The sequence below is a fragment of the Myotis daubentonii genome, chromosome 19 (genome assembly GCF_963259705.1).
Source record: "Myotis daubentonii chromosome 19, mMyoDau2.1, whole genome shotgun sequence".
Taxonomy (NCBI): Eukaryota; Metazoa; Chordata; class Mammalia; order Chiroptera; family Vespertilionidae; genus Myotis; species Myotis daubentonii.
Genome location: NC_081858.1, coordinates 15,692,198 through 15,709,447, shown reverse-complemented (window position 1 = coordinate 15,709,447; position 17,250 = coordinate 15,692,198). Strand labels below are relative to the sequence as shown.

General features: G+C 57.2%; 1 protein-coding gene across 4 annotated transcripts in view; it reads right to left on the bottom strand.

Annotated features, from left to right (window-relative positions):
* Positions 1-2,084: 2,084 nt before the first annotated feature.
* The window catches only part of PKNOX2 (PBX/knotted 1 homeobox 2), a 280,359-nt gene continuing 265,193 nt past the window's right edge, over positions 2,085-17,250 (bottom strand). For all 4 annotated transcript variants that reach the window (XM_059675981.1, XM_059675979.1, XM_059675978.1 and 1 more), the window contains 3 exons: positions 6,659-6,735; positions 5,624-5,802; positions 2,085-4,218 (listed from right to left, as the gene is read on the bottom strand). In XM_059675981.1, the coding sequence (XP_059531964.1) occupies positions 3,992-4,218; positions 5,624-5,802; positions 6,659-6,735 (483 nt within the window). In that variant the 3' untranslated portion in view covers positions 2,085-3,991. The remainder of the gene's footprint in view (positions 4,219-5,623; positions 5,803-6,658; positions 6,736-17,250) is intronic.

The following is a 17,250-nucleotide window of genomic DNA, read 5'->3' as shown; positions in this document are numbered from 1 at the left end:
CCCCATGCACATGGTCCCATCCCTCTTGCTTCCACAAGGATCGTGGCACATCTTGGGTTGGATGGGGTTTGGGTCACGCAGAGCTGACCTTCAGTGTAGGCTGAAGGTCACACAGAGAGGTTGCTGCTTCCTCCAAACACCACCACCCACATCTGGAATGACTGAGGGAGCTCCTTAGTCAGCGGGCAGCGGGATTCGGGAGACAGTCTTTGGAAGGATGGGAGAGGCTGGGGCGGGCCGCGCTGTAACTTTCTTAGAATAGTGCTCCCTACAGTGCGTTTGATGGAGCACTCAGATCACTGACTAGCTATTACTTGGGGAAAACAGGCAAATAAATTTGGGGAACAGGTTAAACAGGTTTCTTTCCTGCAGGACTTTTCAGAGCCTTTACTATAGTAATGTGCCTTTTGAAACTCTGCTAGCAAAATATAGTATCACTTCATCCTAGTCTAATTTGGCCAAGGAATTTTTTTTTTAAATATATTTTATTGATTTTTCAGAGAGAGGAAGGGAGAGAGAGAGTCAGAAACATCGATGAGAGAGAAACATCGATCAGCTGCCTCCTGCACATCTCCCACTGGGGATGTGCCCGCAACCCAGGTACATGCCCTTGACCGGAATCGAACCTGGGACCCCTCAGTCCGCAGGCCGACGCTCTATCCACTGAGCCAAACCGGTTTCGGCAGGAATTTTTGTTGATAGCTTGTCTCTGAGCACTGTGTTCTCTGGAAAACACGTCTTTGAAAGTTGCCATCTTCCTGGCTCTGGGAAGTGAGATTCTAAGGCAGTGGCCGGCAAACGGCGGCTCGCGAGCCACATGCGGCTCTTTGGCCCCTTGAGTGTGGCTCTTCCACAAAATACCACGTGTGGGCGCGCACGTACAGTGCGATTGAAACTTCGTGGTCCATGCGCAGAAGTCGGTATTTTGTGGAAGAGCCACACTCAAGGGGCCAAAGAGCCGCATGTGGCTCGCGAGCCGCTGTTTGCCGGCCACTGTTCTAAGGTATCATCTCTGTTAAGCTCCTGAGACTTCCTGCACCGGCTGGCGGCCGGTCTCTGCTGTTGGCAGGGCTCCCCAGCTGTGCTGGGTGGTGGTGGGGTGGGGCTGGGCGCAGTGAGGGCAGGGACCCCGGAACCGCCGCCAGAGCTGCTGGAGGCTGTTTTGCCCTGTAAGCAGTCCCGTCGCCATCCCGGCCGGGCTCGAGCTCACGGGTCATGCACACTGTGCAGCCTTTGGGGAAATGAACACAGAACTCCTCCTCCTGCTTCTAAACCGATGCCCCAGACTTCTCGGCAATGGCGCCCGACAAGGACACCTCTAGGCTGAAGGTCACAGAAAGCCTGCCTCTCACTTGTGAGACGAGAGATAAGCTGCCCCTAAATTTCTTCTTGCTCCAGGGAGTATAGAGCTGAACCCTGGGGTTCAAGGGCAGGCTCCCCTGTGGACACAGATTTGGGATTGAATATGGCCGTCAAGCCTGGCTGGTGTGGCTCAGTGTTTGAGCATCAACCTATGAACCAGGAGGTCACAGTTCCATTCCCCATCAGGGCACATGCCCGGGTTGCGGGCTTGATCCCCAGTGTGGGGCGTGCAGGAGGCAGCCAATCAATGATTCTCATCATTGATGTTTCTCTCTCTCTGAAATCAATCAATCAATCAACATAAAGATGAATGTGGCCGTCAAGACTTCTCTGGGATCGGGCAAGGGTGGCCATGTGAGGGCTGGGGAGGCAGTGGTGGCACCAGCTTCAATGATGAGAACCCTCGAGCCCAGGATGGAGGTGGGAGCAAAGCCCTTTTGAAGGGGGTGGAGTTTGGTGGAAGAGACGGCCCAGCTCTGCCCTCTGTGGGGAAGCTGTCAGGAGAGTGCCCTGCAGAGCTTCCCGTCTGCTCGCCCTCATCTCCTTGCCTTGGACACGTGGGCGTGGGCACTGGGCTGTCCCCCTCCTGGACCGAGGTCAGCAGAGAGCCCTCTGCCTGTCACCTTCCACGGAGGCAGTCAGTTCCACCAAGGGTGTGCCGAGGCCCCCCCCTCCGCTCTGGTCCAGTCCCACTGACCACAGAAAGAGGACACGCAGCAGAACCCGGTAGGTAATACGATTTACTGGAAACTTCTCGGCCACATTCAGTACTGGTTTGGTGGATACATCAGAAGGAGGTTGCATAACATGAGGCAGGTGGAGGGGCTGGGAGGAGGGTGTGGGCACGTGTGTGCGGTGTGCCTGTGCTGGGCTGGGCGCCTGTCCGAAGTGGAAAGTGGGTGTGTGCGCGTGTGTGCATGCGTGTGAGTTTGTGTGTTTATGTGTTAACAAGATAAACGAGTCAGGAAAGGAAATGTATTTTATCCCACTGCACATTGCCAAAAAAGCTAGACTTTACCTGTGGCATCAAAAGGGAGTAAAAAAATGATCGAATTACCAAGATTATAAATAAGGTTATTTGCTTCTCAAAAATCCCTAGTAAAACATTAAATATCAGCTCTTTTGGGGGAGAAATACATTCATTTTAGGGAGACCTCAGGAAAGCGACCATCCTTTTGCTCCACCCAACGAGGTGGGGGAGGGGAAGTCCCCAGAGGGTCCCCTCGAGTTGAGCCAGGTGGCCACTCACGTCCTGCCACTGAGGGAGACGGCCAATGCACAACTGACAAATGAAACTGCGCGTCCATTAAATTAAATCGAATGGGAAACACACGTGTAGTCGGTCCTGTCTTCACAGCCACTGGGTGGGAGGGAGCGGGAGGAGGTGCCGGTCACGGGGACTGGAAGTTGGGGGGGCGGTGTGTCAGGGCAGATGGAGAGGTTCTCCTGCGGGAGCCCGGTTCCCCCAGGGCCGTGTGTCAGGTGGTGTGCAGGCTAGTGAGGCGGGTGGGGGAGGCACCGCTTGGCTCTTGGGTGCCCTCCCCGCACTTTGGAAATTGATGGGAGGAGGGATGTAGCACCTTCTCCAACCCCTGGCTTCTCATTGGGCTGGATGCTTCTCTCCACTGTTTCTCTTAAGGATAAAATGAAGGAGAGGATGGAGGCTGATGAAGCCGGCCTGGAGCAGCACATGAGCTGGGGGCCTGGAGGGTGGAGAGGTCCCAGCTAACCTGGCTCCACCCTCTCTGATGGTCTGTGGGGGGTGGAGCGTGTGCGGAGCTCGGTCTGAGCTGGCACATCTGGGATGAGACACCATTGTCCTGTCGTTACAGGAGCCGAGCTCTGTGAACACCTAGAACAGCCGTCACTCCCAAAGTCACCTAGCTCAGGTTCTGCCACCTCCTTGGGCCCTGAAGACCCAGGTGAAGGGACCCCTCTAAATCTGCAATTTGAGCCCAGCTTACCACTCTTTTCACAGGGAGGGAGGGAGAGAGAGAGGGAAGGAGGGAGGGAGAAGGAGAGAGAGAGATAGGTACTGGTGGCTCCTTCCCTCTCTCCCAAGTCCATGTTGCCTGAACCCAGAGATGGGCCTGGGAAGAATTCGCTGGAGCCCTGGGAACCCAGGTCTCACTCTGACCTGCAAGATGTGATGCCGCAGCCCCTCCCACTCCTCCAGCCACTGGCGAGATGTGGCTCCTGCCCTTGACTGTCTCTCGGGGGGTGGGGCGGAGCCCCAGCGTGTTTGCCTTTTCTCCCGCTCTGTCCCCGGCAGAGCCTCTCTGCGTGGACAGCACTGCTCTGCCTCAGTGCAGGGCTGTAAACCATCAACTCCTTCCGCCAGGGCCTTCGGGTGCCATCTGTCCTCGGGGGTCGATGGATCCAGGTCTCACTCCTGCCTGTCCGGCCCCCCAGAGTCCTCCGCGTTCCGGGGAAGCTGCGCTGGGGTCAGAGAAGCTCGGTGGTCGGGAAGGAGCAGGTGTCTCCTCTGCATTTTGTCAAGCTACTGATTCTGGGAAGCGAGGGCCCAACTTCCTCGGTGCCGCCTGCCCATGTCCCCTTCCCCCCCACCCGGAAACCCCCCGACGACACTCCTCTCCTGCTGGGTGATCAGTGCCATCTGGGCTGCCAACTACTCCAGGGAGTCACTGTGTTCCAAGCCCAGGTCACTGACATTTGTTGTTTGAAGCTCGTCAGCCTCCTCCTCCAGTTCCTCTTCCTCCTCCTCTTCCATCTCATCCTCCTCCTCTTCTTCTGTCCCATCCAATGAGTCGTCGTGTGCGGCCATCATGGCCTGCTGCATGGCCATGGTGGCATTGTCTGAGGACAGGGACTGCAGGTTGTCCAAGCTGATGGAGCCTGCGAGAGGAGGGGAGGGTCAGGCCAGGGACCTCAGTATTGGAGGGTTCAGTGGGCCGGCTCAGGGGTGGTGAGCTGGCAATTGCTGGCATGAAGCCCCTGTGTCAGCCCCCGCCTGCCCCTCCCAGGCAGCAGCACCCCAGCTGCCTTTACTGAGCCGTTTCTGTGCAAACATGTTAATACTTGTGCCTTGCTAACACCTTGCAGGGCAGGTATTATCCCTTCTAAAGAGGAGGAAACTGAGTCTCAGACAGTGGAGGCATTAGCTGGAGGGGACACAGTCCGGCGAAAGAGCTGGCATTCTCCCCCTGGGAGCTGATTGGCCCAGCTCACAATCTGCTTTTCCTGCCATCCCTCATGAGACAACTGCCCGTCACACAGGAACCACCATGCAGCCACATAAGTGCACACACATGCAGGAAGGGATGCAGACATGCAGGAAGGGACGCACACGTGCAGGAAGGGACGCACACACGCACGTAGGTATGCACACATGCAGGAAGGGACGCACACATGCAGGAAGGGACGCAGACACGCAGGTAGGGATGCACACACGCACGTAGGTATGCACACGTGCAGAAAGGGACGCAGACATGCAGGAAGGGATGCAGACATGCAGGTAGGGATGCACACATGCAGGTAGGGACGCACACACGCACGTAGGGATGCACACACGCACGTAGGGACGCACACATGCAGGAAGGGACGCACACATGCAGGAAGGGACGCACACGTGCAGGTAGGGACGCACACGTGCAGGTAGGGATGCACACATGCAGGTAGGGACGCACACACGCACGTAGGGATGCACACACGCACGTAGGGATGCACACATGCAGGAAGGGACACACACATGCAGGTAGGGATGCACATGTGCAGGTAGGGACACAGACATGCAGGTAGGGATGCACACACGCACATAGGTATGCACACGTGCAGGTAGGGACGCACACACGCACGTAGGTATGCACACGTGCAGGTAGGGACGCACACATGCACACCTTCACTCCCCCTCCCCCACAGAGCTACCCTGTGCTGAGCTGTAAATGTCTGGCTCATTGAATTATTCATTATGCACCAGGCAACCGGCAGTTAAAACAGTGTCTGTGAGAGTGTGATGGAGAAGCCGGGAAACAAAGCCCCTCTCGCCTCCGTGCACAAGCCGCTGCCTCTCCTGTATTTACAGACGGCACCGGCTCTAAGCAACTTCGGTGGGAGTGGGAGTGAGGAGGGGCCCCGTGGAGCAGTCATGGGCTCCCCTGGCCTCTTTGAGGTTGCTCCTGGCCTGTTAAAACAATGCAAAGCCCTCCTCCTCCCCGGTTTGTCCACCCCCTTCCATAGGGGGCAGGGAGGGATGACGGTGGCCGAGCAGCTGTCCGCCCGCCAGTCCAGCCCCAGTCCTTACCGTCGGGGTTTGTCCCCGGGGCGCCGCCCTGCTGCTGCAGCACCCCCGCGGCGATGGAGTTGGGCCAGAATCTTTGGGTGGGCCGGTGCTGGGACTTGATCTTCTTGGCTTTAGGGGCAGGGTCTGGGTTGCTGGCATCGAGCATGGGCTGCAGGATGCGCCTCCGGGCATTGATGAACCTGCCCAGGGGGAAGGTGGAGACCTGGTTAGTCACACTGTGTGGTGGTGGGGTGTGCATGTGTGCGCGCGCGCGCGCAGAGAGGGCTGAGCTGCTTCCAGACTCAGCAGCCGATCCACTGTACAGGGCAGACTGGGGTCTGATTGGGGGTGAAAGCCCAGCTGGTAAAAGGCCCTGGGCCCCAAGGACTCATGGAATCGCTTGGTAACCACAAGGCAGCATGGGCTGGATGCGTGAGGGTCAGAAATCTTTACTCGTACCTGTCCGGGTTGAACAGAGGACGGAAGAGCCCTCTTAGTCAGAGGCACTAACCTCTGACTTCTCTCCGAGGACTGAGGGCTTGGATCAGGGAGCCCAATCCTGTGTGTACTCCCATCCAGCCAGATACCGCTCCCCCCCCCTCAGATTTCTGACAGCCCAGCCGGACACAGAGAAGGGGAAGCTGAGGCCCCTGTGCGGTCAGGACGGCTGACACTTCCTCCTCCTTCCCACCACTACATTGCAGAACATTTTAGTTAAGCTCACATAGGTGGGGGCAGACCAGGTGACCCCCGGTGGCCCCTGCAGTCCTTGGCTGCAGGCACTTGTGTGTGTCTGCAGTGCAGCTGGGGCTGGGTTTTCTAACCAGTGATGTTCGCAGCACAGTTTCCCAGCAGAGGGCGCTAAGAAGCTGCAAATGAAGCGACCGGGCCTGTGCTGATGCTGGCTTTCTGCTGCCAGTCCAAATGGGAGGACTGGCGTGGTGGCTGCGACCCAGGCAGGACTAGGCATTCCGTCTCTCCTCCAGGCTGCGCACTCCCTTGCCAAGCAAGTGGCCTCTGCATCTGAGCGCCCGTGGGTGGACGATGCTCACTCACCAGTTATTGACTTGCAAGAGGGTGAGGTTTGTCTGGGCCGCGATCTGCCTTTTCTCATCCTCCGTGGGGTAGGGATGCTGAAATGAGAGGCGAAGGGCTAGTGAGGGGTGGGCCTGTGGCGACCTGGGCCCCTTAGGGACCATGCCCGTGTCAGGCACTATTCTGGGCCTGTGGTTTGGAAGCCCAAACTGGAGAAAGTGTAATGTTTATTTCCCCAAAAGAATGGGCTTATGGCTTGGAGAGTGGCTGCCCCAGGCCTTTGGCTCTACAATGAGGGGCCCCAGCCTCAACTCAAACCCCCATAATGGGACCGTTACATATGTTAACAGCCTCCAAGGCACTCTACATCCTCCGCACCTGGTCCTCCCCGACCCCCAGCGGCAGGGCAGGCATCGCCAGTGTGGAGACGCACAGTGGCATGGAAAGCCACAGGACTATCAGAGGTGGCAAATGGGGTGAGTGAATCAACTCCATGTAAGTTAACCGACATGTGCTGTATACCCACTGTGCGCCCAGATTCATGCCAGGCATCCTAGGAAGCAGGAGATACATAGAGCGACATCCCTGCTCGTGTAACACGTCATAGCCTGTAAGTCTTCACACACTTACTTTCCTTTACTAAGCATCACACCCAGACTGTGTAAGGCAGCCACTCGGTGCCGCCTCCCCACACTGCAGGCGAAGCGCTGAACGGCTTCTCCCGTGCGCCCTGCGCTGTGTTCCCTGCAGTTTGCTACGCAGCCCTTCTGAGTTGAGTCGTTTCCCTCCCATCACTCATGATGCCATTTGACAAGGTCGAGTCGGTGGCTGGGGGAGGGGGGAGGAAGGGGTGCAGTGTCTGTGCCACCCCTGAGCTCTCCAGCCCATGCCCTGACCACGTGTGTCTCTCACACATTGTGGCAGAGACCGTGTCTTATTAACTCACCTTCCACCTGCAGACGACACAGCAGTGACTGCTGAGCGGCAGAGACAAAGCCACGGGTGCTGTGGTTTGGGAAATGAGTGCCATAGAGGCTAAGGAGAGAGGGTGTCGGCCAGAGGCTGGGGAAGCTGAACAGGTCTCGCTAAACAATGGGCGTTTTGAGGGGCGGTGGGAAGGGGTCCTTCCAGCTCCCCGGGCGGAGAACCACGTGACAGCTGGGTCTGTGTGTCTTTTCAGGCCTGTGCACCAGGCACCTGGAATAAAGGTGCGGTGAGTGTCTGAGTGGGTCAGAGCCTTGCCCTGGAAGCCAGAGGCGTTCGGGGGGCTCCTGGGGCAGAGGGCGAAGCCGGCCAGAGTGGTGTTTGGGCTTCCTAAAGCCCCAAAGACTGGGACCCAAATCCCGGCTTTTGACTAGCTGTGAGCGCAGGCATGCCAGGTACAAAGTCATCTAATGAGTAAGTGAAATTGTACAGTTCAGTAAGAGGGGCTCCTCATGCTGTTATTGTTGGATGATGTCAGCAAGGTGCTTGAAGGGCTCTAAGGAATGAGTTTATGATCAGCCTGGGGAGTGCCCTCATTATCGGTGACAAAGGAAGCAGCCTGGCCCAAGTCATCAGAACCCTGCGTTGTTTCATTCACACCTCCGACCCCGCCAGCCGGGGCAGCGTTAAGATCCTAACAGAAGGAAAGCACCTCCGTGGCAAGGAGCCAGTCTCCTCCCGATGGGAGGCTGGGAGGAGAGACTGCAGCCGCAGGAGGCAGAGCGGCAGGGGCTCGGTGCGCCCACACCTTCTGGGGAAGGGGTGGCGCCCACACCCTGCTCCCTGCTCCCCGGAGCTCCCATCCCTCTCACCCAGGAGCCAAGCTGCCCATGGCCAGCCGGTCTGGGAACACAGCAAAGCTTTTCAGCTTTCTTGGGCCCCACGAGGCCCTTTGGTGCCTCCGTGCCTTTGCACGTGCTGTTCCCTCTCTGGATGCTCTTGCCCCCACGTTCCCTGCATGAGCGAAGACCCGTCACGGATGAAATCCTTGGGGAGGCCGTTGCAATCCCCTGGGCAAAGCTGGCCTCACTGCAGGTGAATGACTGCACAGCCCACTACGTGACAACCCGGGAAGGACCCCAGGCGGGGCCCAGTCTCATTAGATACTGTGTCTCCAGTGTGCAGACCAGCAGCAGGCAGAGGAGATGTTCGATGGTGGGTATTGAACAGATGAGTGAACCAACCCCCAAACGATGGCCAACTTATTTCCTTAGCAGAGCCGGCTGCGCCTGTTCTCCACCTACAGGTGCTGGGAAGCCGCCGCCTGGGCGTCCGCTAGTGAAAGGTGCCTGACATGAAGAGCTCGGAGCTGAGAGGGGAGGGCGCTGGGTGAGAGGGAACCTCTTTATTAAAGGGCAGGTGTAAGTCCACTCGGTGGTGAGACGGAGTGGGGCTGATTGGTCGGGACGGCCCCCCCCGCCCCCGGAGGTGGGCCTGCTGTGGACTCTGAAAGACCAGGCCCTCCCAGTGAAGGAGGGGTGGGCCCTCGGGGCGGGAGCCCTGCGCTAGGACCCCTATAAGCCAGCCAGATGTGAATCTCTTCCACTGTAAGGACCCCCAGAGAAGGAGCTCTCTCAGCCCCCACGGAAGTAGTTTGCTGTCTCTGAGGCGGCTTCTGGTGTGTGCGTGGGTGTCATAAACCCAGACGAACACGCTCCCGCTACATGGAGAGGGCCAAGCGGAGCGTCACGGAAGCCGGCTGGTGTTCTCTGTGGAGGAGGATGCTAACCCCTTGTCCTGGGAGAGTGCAGGTCCCAGCGCCCTCTCTCCAGGAACCAAGATCTCAGGGGGCACGTGATGGAGGCCGTGGGGTGGGGGCAGCAGCTGGTGCAGCTTGGGGGACGGTGTGTGCACTGGAACATTCCCAGCGCCACATCTGATGGCTCCTGGGAGCGGGTTAAGAAGACACCATCTTGCCTTGGGGTGAGGATGGTTGAAATAGCGCCCAGAGGGCGGAGAGCGGCTTTGAGATGACAGGAGGGTGTGACGGGGAAGACTAGACAGCAGTGAAGATGGACAGCTACAGTCACACAAAAATACCAACCATGAACCTCACGGCTACATGTGGAGTGAGAGATGCACGCTGTATCAGCTCCTGGGAGGGGCTCCGAGCCCGCCCTGCTCAGCCTCCCACAGATGGTTTAGTTCTGTCGCCCCAGGGAGACAGGCTGCAAGTATTTGAGAGAAGGGACCACACCTGCCTCCCCCCCCCCCCCCGCCCCCGCATCGGCAGGGGATGGTTCCTGAGGACACAATCAAAATAGCCTGGCCCTGAGCAGACCTGGGCCTGGCCGTGCTACTTTTAGCACAACTGGAAGGACTCGGGGCCAAGGACAGGGCAGGCATCCAGGGAGACTGGGGGCCGCCTCGCCGTGTGGCTGCTCTCGGGGCTACCTGGGGGAACCCGGGAGGGAGGCACAGGCAGCGGCCTCTGGAAGTAGGTAATTCCTCCTTGGAAAGGCGCAGATCCCCCTCAGGGCCGCGTGGGGCCACGCGTGACAGGGTGACTAGGAGTGGCTCAGGGGATGGCCCTGGAGAGGTCAGTCCTGCCCACCACTCATCCGCGGCGTGACCTTGGCGATTGGTTGTTTGAAGTCTTAGTTTCCTCCGCGTAGACGGAAAATAACGAAGGCGTGGGGGGCGGCTCCATGGGCTCACTCCATACGGTGTAGCGACGCCTCCCAGACATCCCACCCGCCATGAATGTTGAGTCTCCAGAGAAGGCGTTACATAGGGAGGTGCTGACGGCACCAGATGCCATCAGGAATGTCCTTGGGAATCTAACCCCGATGGTCCCTGCCTCCCTCTGACACCTCCTCCGCAGCCCATGGCCACGGTCTCCGGGCTCAGTGCGGCGTCTTTCAGATTGAAGAACGGGTTCCGCGGGACCCTGGGTCGGAGGCTTGGCCAGGGCTGGTGGAGAGGGGCCAGGCGAATGCTGTCACTGAGAGCCACCCCGAGATTGTCCTCCCACCCCCTACCCATGCCGATAAGCACAAGGCCGGCCCGGTTACCACGGGACACAGCCGGGAAGGAGCCTCCTCGGCCCCAAGCTGGCTGAGGAGCAGGACAGGGCCAGCTTTCCCTTCCCATTCCCGGTGCCCAGCGTCGCCCAGGGCCAGCCGCACCCTCTCCCTGGTCCCTGTGGGCGAGGCCTGAGGCCCATGGTGTCGGCTCTACATTGCTCGAGGAGGCTCAGAGGCCAACCAGAGGGGCAGCAGGATGGCGAGGCCCCGAAACATCCCACGGTTCATCATCAACAGCAGGGGGCACCCTGGTTCAGAGATGCTGAAATGGACAAACCAGCCTTTAGAATGGAGAGGAGCACAAGGAGCGCCTTCTTCCTGCAGTCGCCCCAGCTCAGCGCTCCTTTCATTGGCTCTTACTCCTCTCCCCCTGACCTGCGCACACAGAGGAGCACAAAGAACTAGAACGTGTAGCTTCTGTATCATCACAAACACCCATGTGACCACCGCCCAGGTCAAAAAATAGGGCCGTCAGCACCCGGAGCCCCTTTCGCGACCCCCCACCCCCCCCCGTCACTACCCCCAACGATAACTGGTTTTTATGGTACTTACATCCTTGCTTTTCTTTATGGTTTTAGTGTCCATGTTACATCCTTACACAGTATGGTTTTTGGACCCTATAAATGAATCATATAGCGTGTATCTCTCACTCCACAGTGTAGCCGCGAGATCCATGTTTGGTATTTTTGTGTCACTACACCTGTCCATTTTCACTGCTGTCTAGTTTTCCCTTGTAAAAATCTACCACCTTCCCCTTCTTCACCCTCCTGTAATCTCAAAGCTGCTCTCCTCCCTCAGCCTATTTCAGCCATCCTCACCCTAAGGCAAGATGGTGTCTTCTTAACCGGCTCCCAACCCGTGGGCTCGTCCTGATGCCCCTCCCAGGAGCTCCGAGCCCCAAGTCCGCCCTGCTCAGCCCCCCACAGATGGTGTAGTTCTGTTGCCCAGTGAGACAGGCTGCAAGTGTTTGGGAGAAGGGACCACACCTGCCTTTCCACCCCCTCATCGGCAGGGGAACATGCCTGCACAGGTGAAGCGTTCGCTGTCTTTGTTGAATGACCGATAGGGACCTAAGGCGTCACTGGCACTTGTCACCGATCCTTTGTGTGTCTGTGGTGTGAGGGGGTGTGAGGGGGTGGGGAGCCCGGCCGGGGTCCCACCCAGAGTCCCACCGGCTGACTTGGTAAAAGTGCTGCACCCGCTGGGTTGTTTCATGAGTATTTTGGGGGGGGGGGGCACACTGCTCAGCTCTCAGGAGGCGTCTGGGAGGCAGCAGGGAGAAGCAGGCGAGAACATGGACTCAGGGCCCACCTGCCGGCTTTGCATCCTGGTCTCTCACCAGCTTGAGGCCTTCGCCTCCTTTTTCTTTCCTCCCGGGTAAAATGGGGGAAGAATTCCACCGACCTCAGGGCCGTAGTAAAGATGGAATGAGTTATTATTGGTAAGGTGCTTAGGATGGTGTCCGGCACACTCCCCGAGTGTTTGTTCAATAACAAAGAAGATAAGCCTGCTGCTGGGCACGTGGCTCCATCTCTGTGAAGGTCACAGGTCACTTTCCGGACAGGTGCCAGGAGCCCCAGCAGCCCTTCGGCACATGAATGAGGGTGCTCCCTTCTGCAAATGGTGTCCCTTCCTGGTCGCTGGACCGCTCCAGCCCCTGTGCACCTGATGGGAGTGTTTCCTCCTAACCTGGGTCACATGATGGGGCATTTCCTCCTAACCTGCGTCACATGATGGGGCATTTCCTCCTAACCTGGGTCACATGATGGGGCATTTCTTTCTAACCTGGGTCATGTAATGGGGGCATTTCCTCCTAACCTGGGTTGCAGGCTTCTCGGGGGTGCTTTGAGGTTGGAAATCTCCCCTGGCCATGTTTTCCGGGGGGAATCTGAGCTGCAGGCTCCCGCGGAGTGTTCTGGGGCTCAATACAAGCCACAGTCTCCCACACCCCTCTTTTCAGCTCAGCTCCATCCAACCCTGGAGCTGACTGGCCTTTGACAACCTGACCCGGTCTTTGGTGGAGACCCCAATCTTGTCTCCTTCCCTGGGACTTGCTGCTGCGACAGCGGCCACTGTGGCGCACGCCCTGGACTGCGGCTGCCTTAGGGCGGAGTCGGAGGGCAGCTTCCAGGGTCTGTTCTCCCTACGTCCTGATGTGTTCCAGGCAGAAATCCAGGACCTAAAGCTCCCCTAGCACTGACAGAGGAAGGCAGCAGGAGCCCAGCCGGCCTCACTCCCAGCCTCCAGGTGTGCCTCCCACCCAAGCGCCACAGGTGCCGGCGCCTGAGCTGCTCTGCCCAGAGAGCAGCCGTCACAGCCCAGGCCGCACAGAGAAGAATAAGGGGACAAGACGTCATCTCACAACTGAGAGGAGAGCTCGGTCCCTTTGGCCAGAAGGAACTGCAGGCCAGTCAGGGACATTGATGATCTGTCAGGAGTAATTCGAATCCAAATGATTCCCCCCCTCCTCTTCCCTCCCAATCCTGAACCCTCGCCCCCCTTCCAGGCGCATGAAGCCCACATCCCAGCTCCTCCAGCAAACCCTGTTAACTCCTGTCTCCCTGCTGCACATGCCCTGGAGGCCGAGGCCAGCCCTCCCCAACACCCCCATGCACCTCTCTCACGGGCCTGTGTTTTCTGACATCAGCATTCTGAGTCTGAGGCCTCTGGCTTCTGGGACCTCAGGGTCTACTCTCTGGAACTATGTTTGTGATGATGCAGACAAAGCTTTTGTCAGATTCTCAGCAAGGTCAGGGCCTGGGGCGTGGGGAGAAGAACTGCTAGAAACTCTTCCTCTGCCACCCCAACCTGACTCGTCTTCTCAAAAAACCCTGCAACCAGTAAAATAAGTTCCAGTCTTCTAGGCTAGCAGCTTCCCATGAGGCTGGTCCCAGCTGAGTGGGAGTAGAAAGGCAAGCTTTGGACTAATTCACACTAAGCTGTGAATGAGCGGTGGCCTCCTGGATGCCCCAGGCATCTGCTTTGGGAAGGGATTTTACAATTTTAAACAGATCTCTGATGAGTGAGACCTTAGGTAGGGAGCATGTGACAAGTCTAAGGAGAAAGCAGCAGGCAAGCTATTTTGGATCAAGAATAGTTCCGTCTCCCGAAGCCGTTTTCTTGCTTCTCAAGCTTTTCTTACTGTTTCCTTCCCAGATTCTCTAGAAGTGTCAGGGTTTCCCTCCGCATTTCCCAAGGCCGGGCTGATGAAGGGGACCCGGAGTGAGACTGGAGGCAGCTGCAGCGGTGGCTGTGTGGGCAGCCGGACAGAGGCTTTCCTACGGCATCTCATTCCATCTTCACAGCAGCGCTAGGAGCTGCAGACTGAGGCCCAGGTCCCCTGGCAGTGACACTCAACTCCAGACCCTGCCTCCGGGTGCCAGGTCCTCTCCTCCTACCGCACTATCTTTGTTTGTAAGAGACCGACGGATGGATGCTGTAACCGGGTCTCCGACGGAGGTGAAGGCGGAGGTGAAGGTGTAACTCCCTTAGAACTTAGGCGAGGCACAGTGAAGGTGGCAGACACGGGAGGCCTGTCTGCCGAATGATCGAAGGCAACACCACGGTGCAGAGGCAGCTGCTAGATTTCACCTCCTCACACCTCCGTGACAGGGAGCCCGCGTGCAAGGCCCGGGCTGTACTGGGCATGCAGCAGCCCCGTTTCCCCTCAAGGGGTGAGCCCAGCTCGTGGGGCTCTGGCGCTGTGGGCGAGGGAGCTAGGAGTCTGTCAGTCTCTAAGACTGGGACGGGCTCAGAATCCTGGGCAGCCTCTGAGTGCTCACAGCAGCGTTACTCAGAAGCCAGAAAGTAGGAACGAGCCACTGTCCATCAGCTGAAGGGTGGATGAACCAGCCGTGGTCCATTCAAGCTACAGCGCACGGGTCAGCTATCACATGGGATGAAGCACTGATACGTATCACAAGACGGGTGAGCCGTGAAAACGTTACGTCAAGGGACAGAACCATCACAAAATCCCCCGATTATATGATTCCGTTCATGCGGAATATCCGAAATAGGCCGGTCCATAGAGACAGAAAGTGCACTTCTGGGGCTGGGGAGTGATGCTAACGGTACCGATTTCTCCCAGGGACGAGGAAATATTCTGGAATAGATAGTGGCGATGATGACACAAGTCTGTAAATATACCACAAAGCTCTGAAGGGTGCAGTGTAAGAGTGTGGGTTTTATGGTGTGTGAATTATATTTCAATAAAAGAATCACACAGGGAAGCCGCCTGGCGCTTTTCCTGCCTTTGGCTCTCGTGATGACAGAGGGCTCAGGGGGGCCTGGGCCAGGCCTCGGCTCAGCGCGGCCAATGAAGAGCCTCCCCCGACAAGATGTGGGGGTGGACGGCAGCCAGCAGAGTAGACTGGGGCCCTGGCTGGGTGCTGACCAGGCTTGCGAATGTGATGGACGGGAAGGGAGAAGACAGGAAGGGACTACAGGGCAGCCCCTGGGGATCTGGCACTAGGGCGGGGCATGTAAAACCCCACGCCTCTCCCAGACCAGGCTCTGTGCCTCAGCTGAAAGCTGGGGTCCCCTTGCGTCAGCTGCTGGGAGCTCAGAGATGCCGTGGGTTCCTGGGCCACTGTGGAAGCTGTACGGCCCAGTGGGCAAGAAAGCAGAGCCTCGAGTTACACAGACCGGGGTTCAAATCCTGCGGGGCCATGGGGCATGTGGTGCCTTCCTTGAGACCAGTTTCATTATTTGTAAAATGTGGATAATGGCGGTGCCCACCTCCTGCGGGGCTGGGGGTCCTGAGACGATGCGTGAAGATGCTAGCAGAGGCCTGGCACACTGCGGTGGCCAATGCCAGGCGGCTCCTTCTATGGTGGGGGGCCTGCTGGGGCTGGTTCCCCCTCTTCCCACACAGAACATTCTGTAAAGCTGCTCATGTGCTGGGCGGGGTTGGGGGGGTGGGCTACAACCCAGAAAACAGCCATATTTTGGGTGGAAATGAGTGGAATCACCTGGCAGGGCAGGGGGAGGCTGGGATCTGGGGTGGGGGACAGGCCAGAAGCTGGGGAGGAAGTGCAGCCTTCCCCCCGGCCCCCCCCCCCCCCGAGCGAGCCCTCTGCCGGTTTCTCACCCACTCTGGCTTTCTAGGGAGCCACTGCTTCCAGCAGGAGTCTAGCCTCTTCCAGCCAAAACGCAATAGCAAGAAATATCACTGGGTGCTTCAGGGACCAGCAGCGCCGAGGCTAATGGATGACACCATCCTAACAGCAAAAAGGCCAGGGCGTAGTCTCCGTCCCAGGAGCATCCTATCATCGGAATACATTTCCGTAGCTGCTAATGCCACGGACCAGTGGCCACGACAAGACGACACAGGTCAGAGAGAACTGACTTCCGCCCGAGAAAGAAGACAGCAGGGAACCAGCATTTGCTACAGAGGTTCTGAGACCTGATCTCCGTTAGCCGCGTTTCAGGTTGTACAAGGCCCCCCATGTCTGCTGCAAACCAGCAGAACCGCGCCCCACGCTGCCCTGCATGCTCGAGATACACAGGCTGCTTTGCAGGATGTTCATTGGCGAATTTATCTGCTTATCAGGAAGTCAGCGGCGTTTGTATGAAATTGGTGTGTGCCCGTTACATGTGCTAGTGTAACCATGCAATGTAATCAACCATTCTGCAAGTCAATGAAATGAGTGCAAAAAGAAAGAGTTATTGTTCCTAAGAAAAAACACCACCACACACACACGTACACACACACACACCCAAAAAACCCTAAATGGAGTGCTCTGGAAAGACTCATGACTCAAATTCGATTAGAAACACCACACAGTGAGGTGCAGCGAGGCAGATGTTAAGAAACTGGAATACACAATAAAAATCTAGGAAGATCCGGCAGCTAGACTACTTCCCAAATGTCAAAATTCTTATTCCATTTTAAATAAAGATGGAATTTATAGATGTTATATTACAGGAGAGGTTCATGCAAGTAAAATGACAAATTTTCATTAGAAAAAGATCTTGGTTCCATATAAAATATATGTATGTCTTTTAAAATAAATAAATGTATATATTTTAAACCAAAGTAAAAATGTGTCTTTTCAGTGGTTGTTTCTTTCTTTAACCAGCATTTCCAGTGAACCAGTCGACATATTTGTGGTCCCCACTGCACTAGAATGAGAACATCCCTATATTGGTTTTTTGCCCTTTTCGCACCTTTTCTACCCCCACAAGCAGTCTCAGGGTTGCTCTCCAAAGCAACGGTGAAAACAGAGAGACTCAGTGATCAGATGAGCGTGGGGGCAGCTTCAGGACATCCCCGCCCTCGCAAACGCACAGCGCCCCCGGCACACTCAGAAGAAAGAACGAGCTGACCGTGTGGAACCTAGATCTCCCCAAGCCCTTCTGGGGGCAGGACACCGTGGGAGTCAGCGCCTTCGGGCCGCAGAAGAGGAGTACTGTCCACTCCCTGTTCTGCAGCGTTTACTACCGAGGCAGAGACCTAAGACGCGGAGACTGACACACACGTCCACACAGGACAGGCAAGCAGCGGCATTAGTCCGTCTATTCTCAGGGTCGCCGGATGGTGAACTCAGCAGGTGTTACAGATCAGACTCAGGTCAGCCACCTGCCTCTAACTGATTCGCAAAA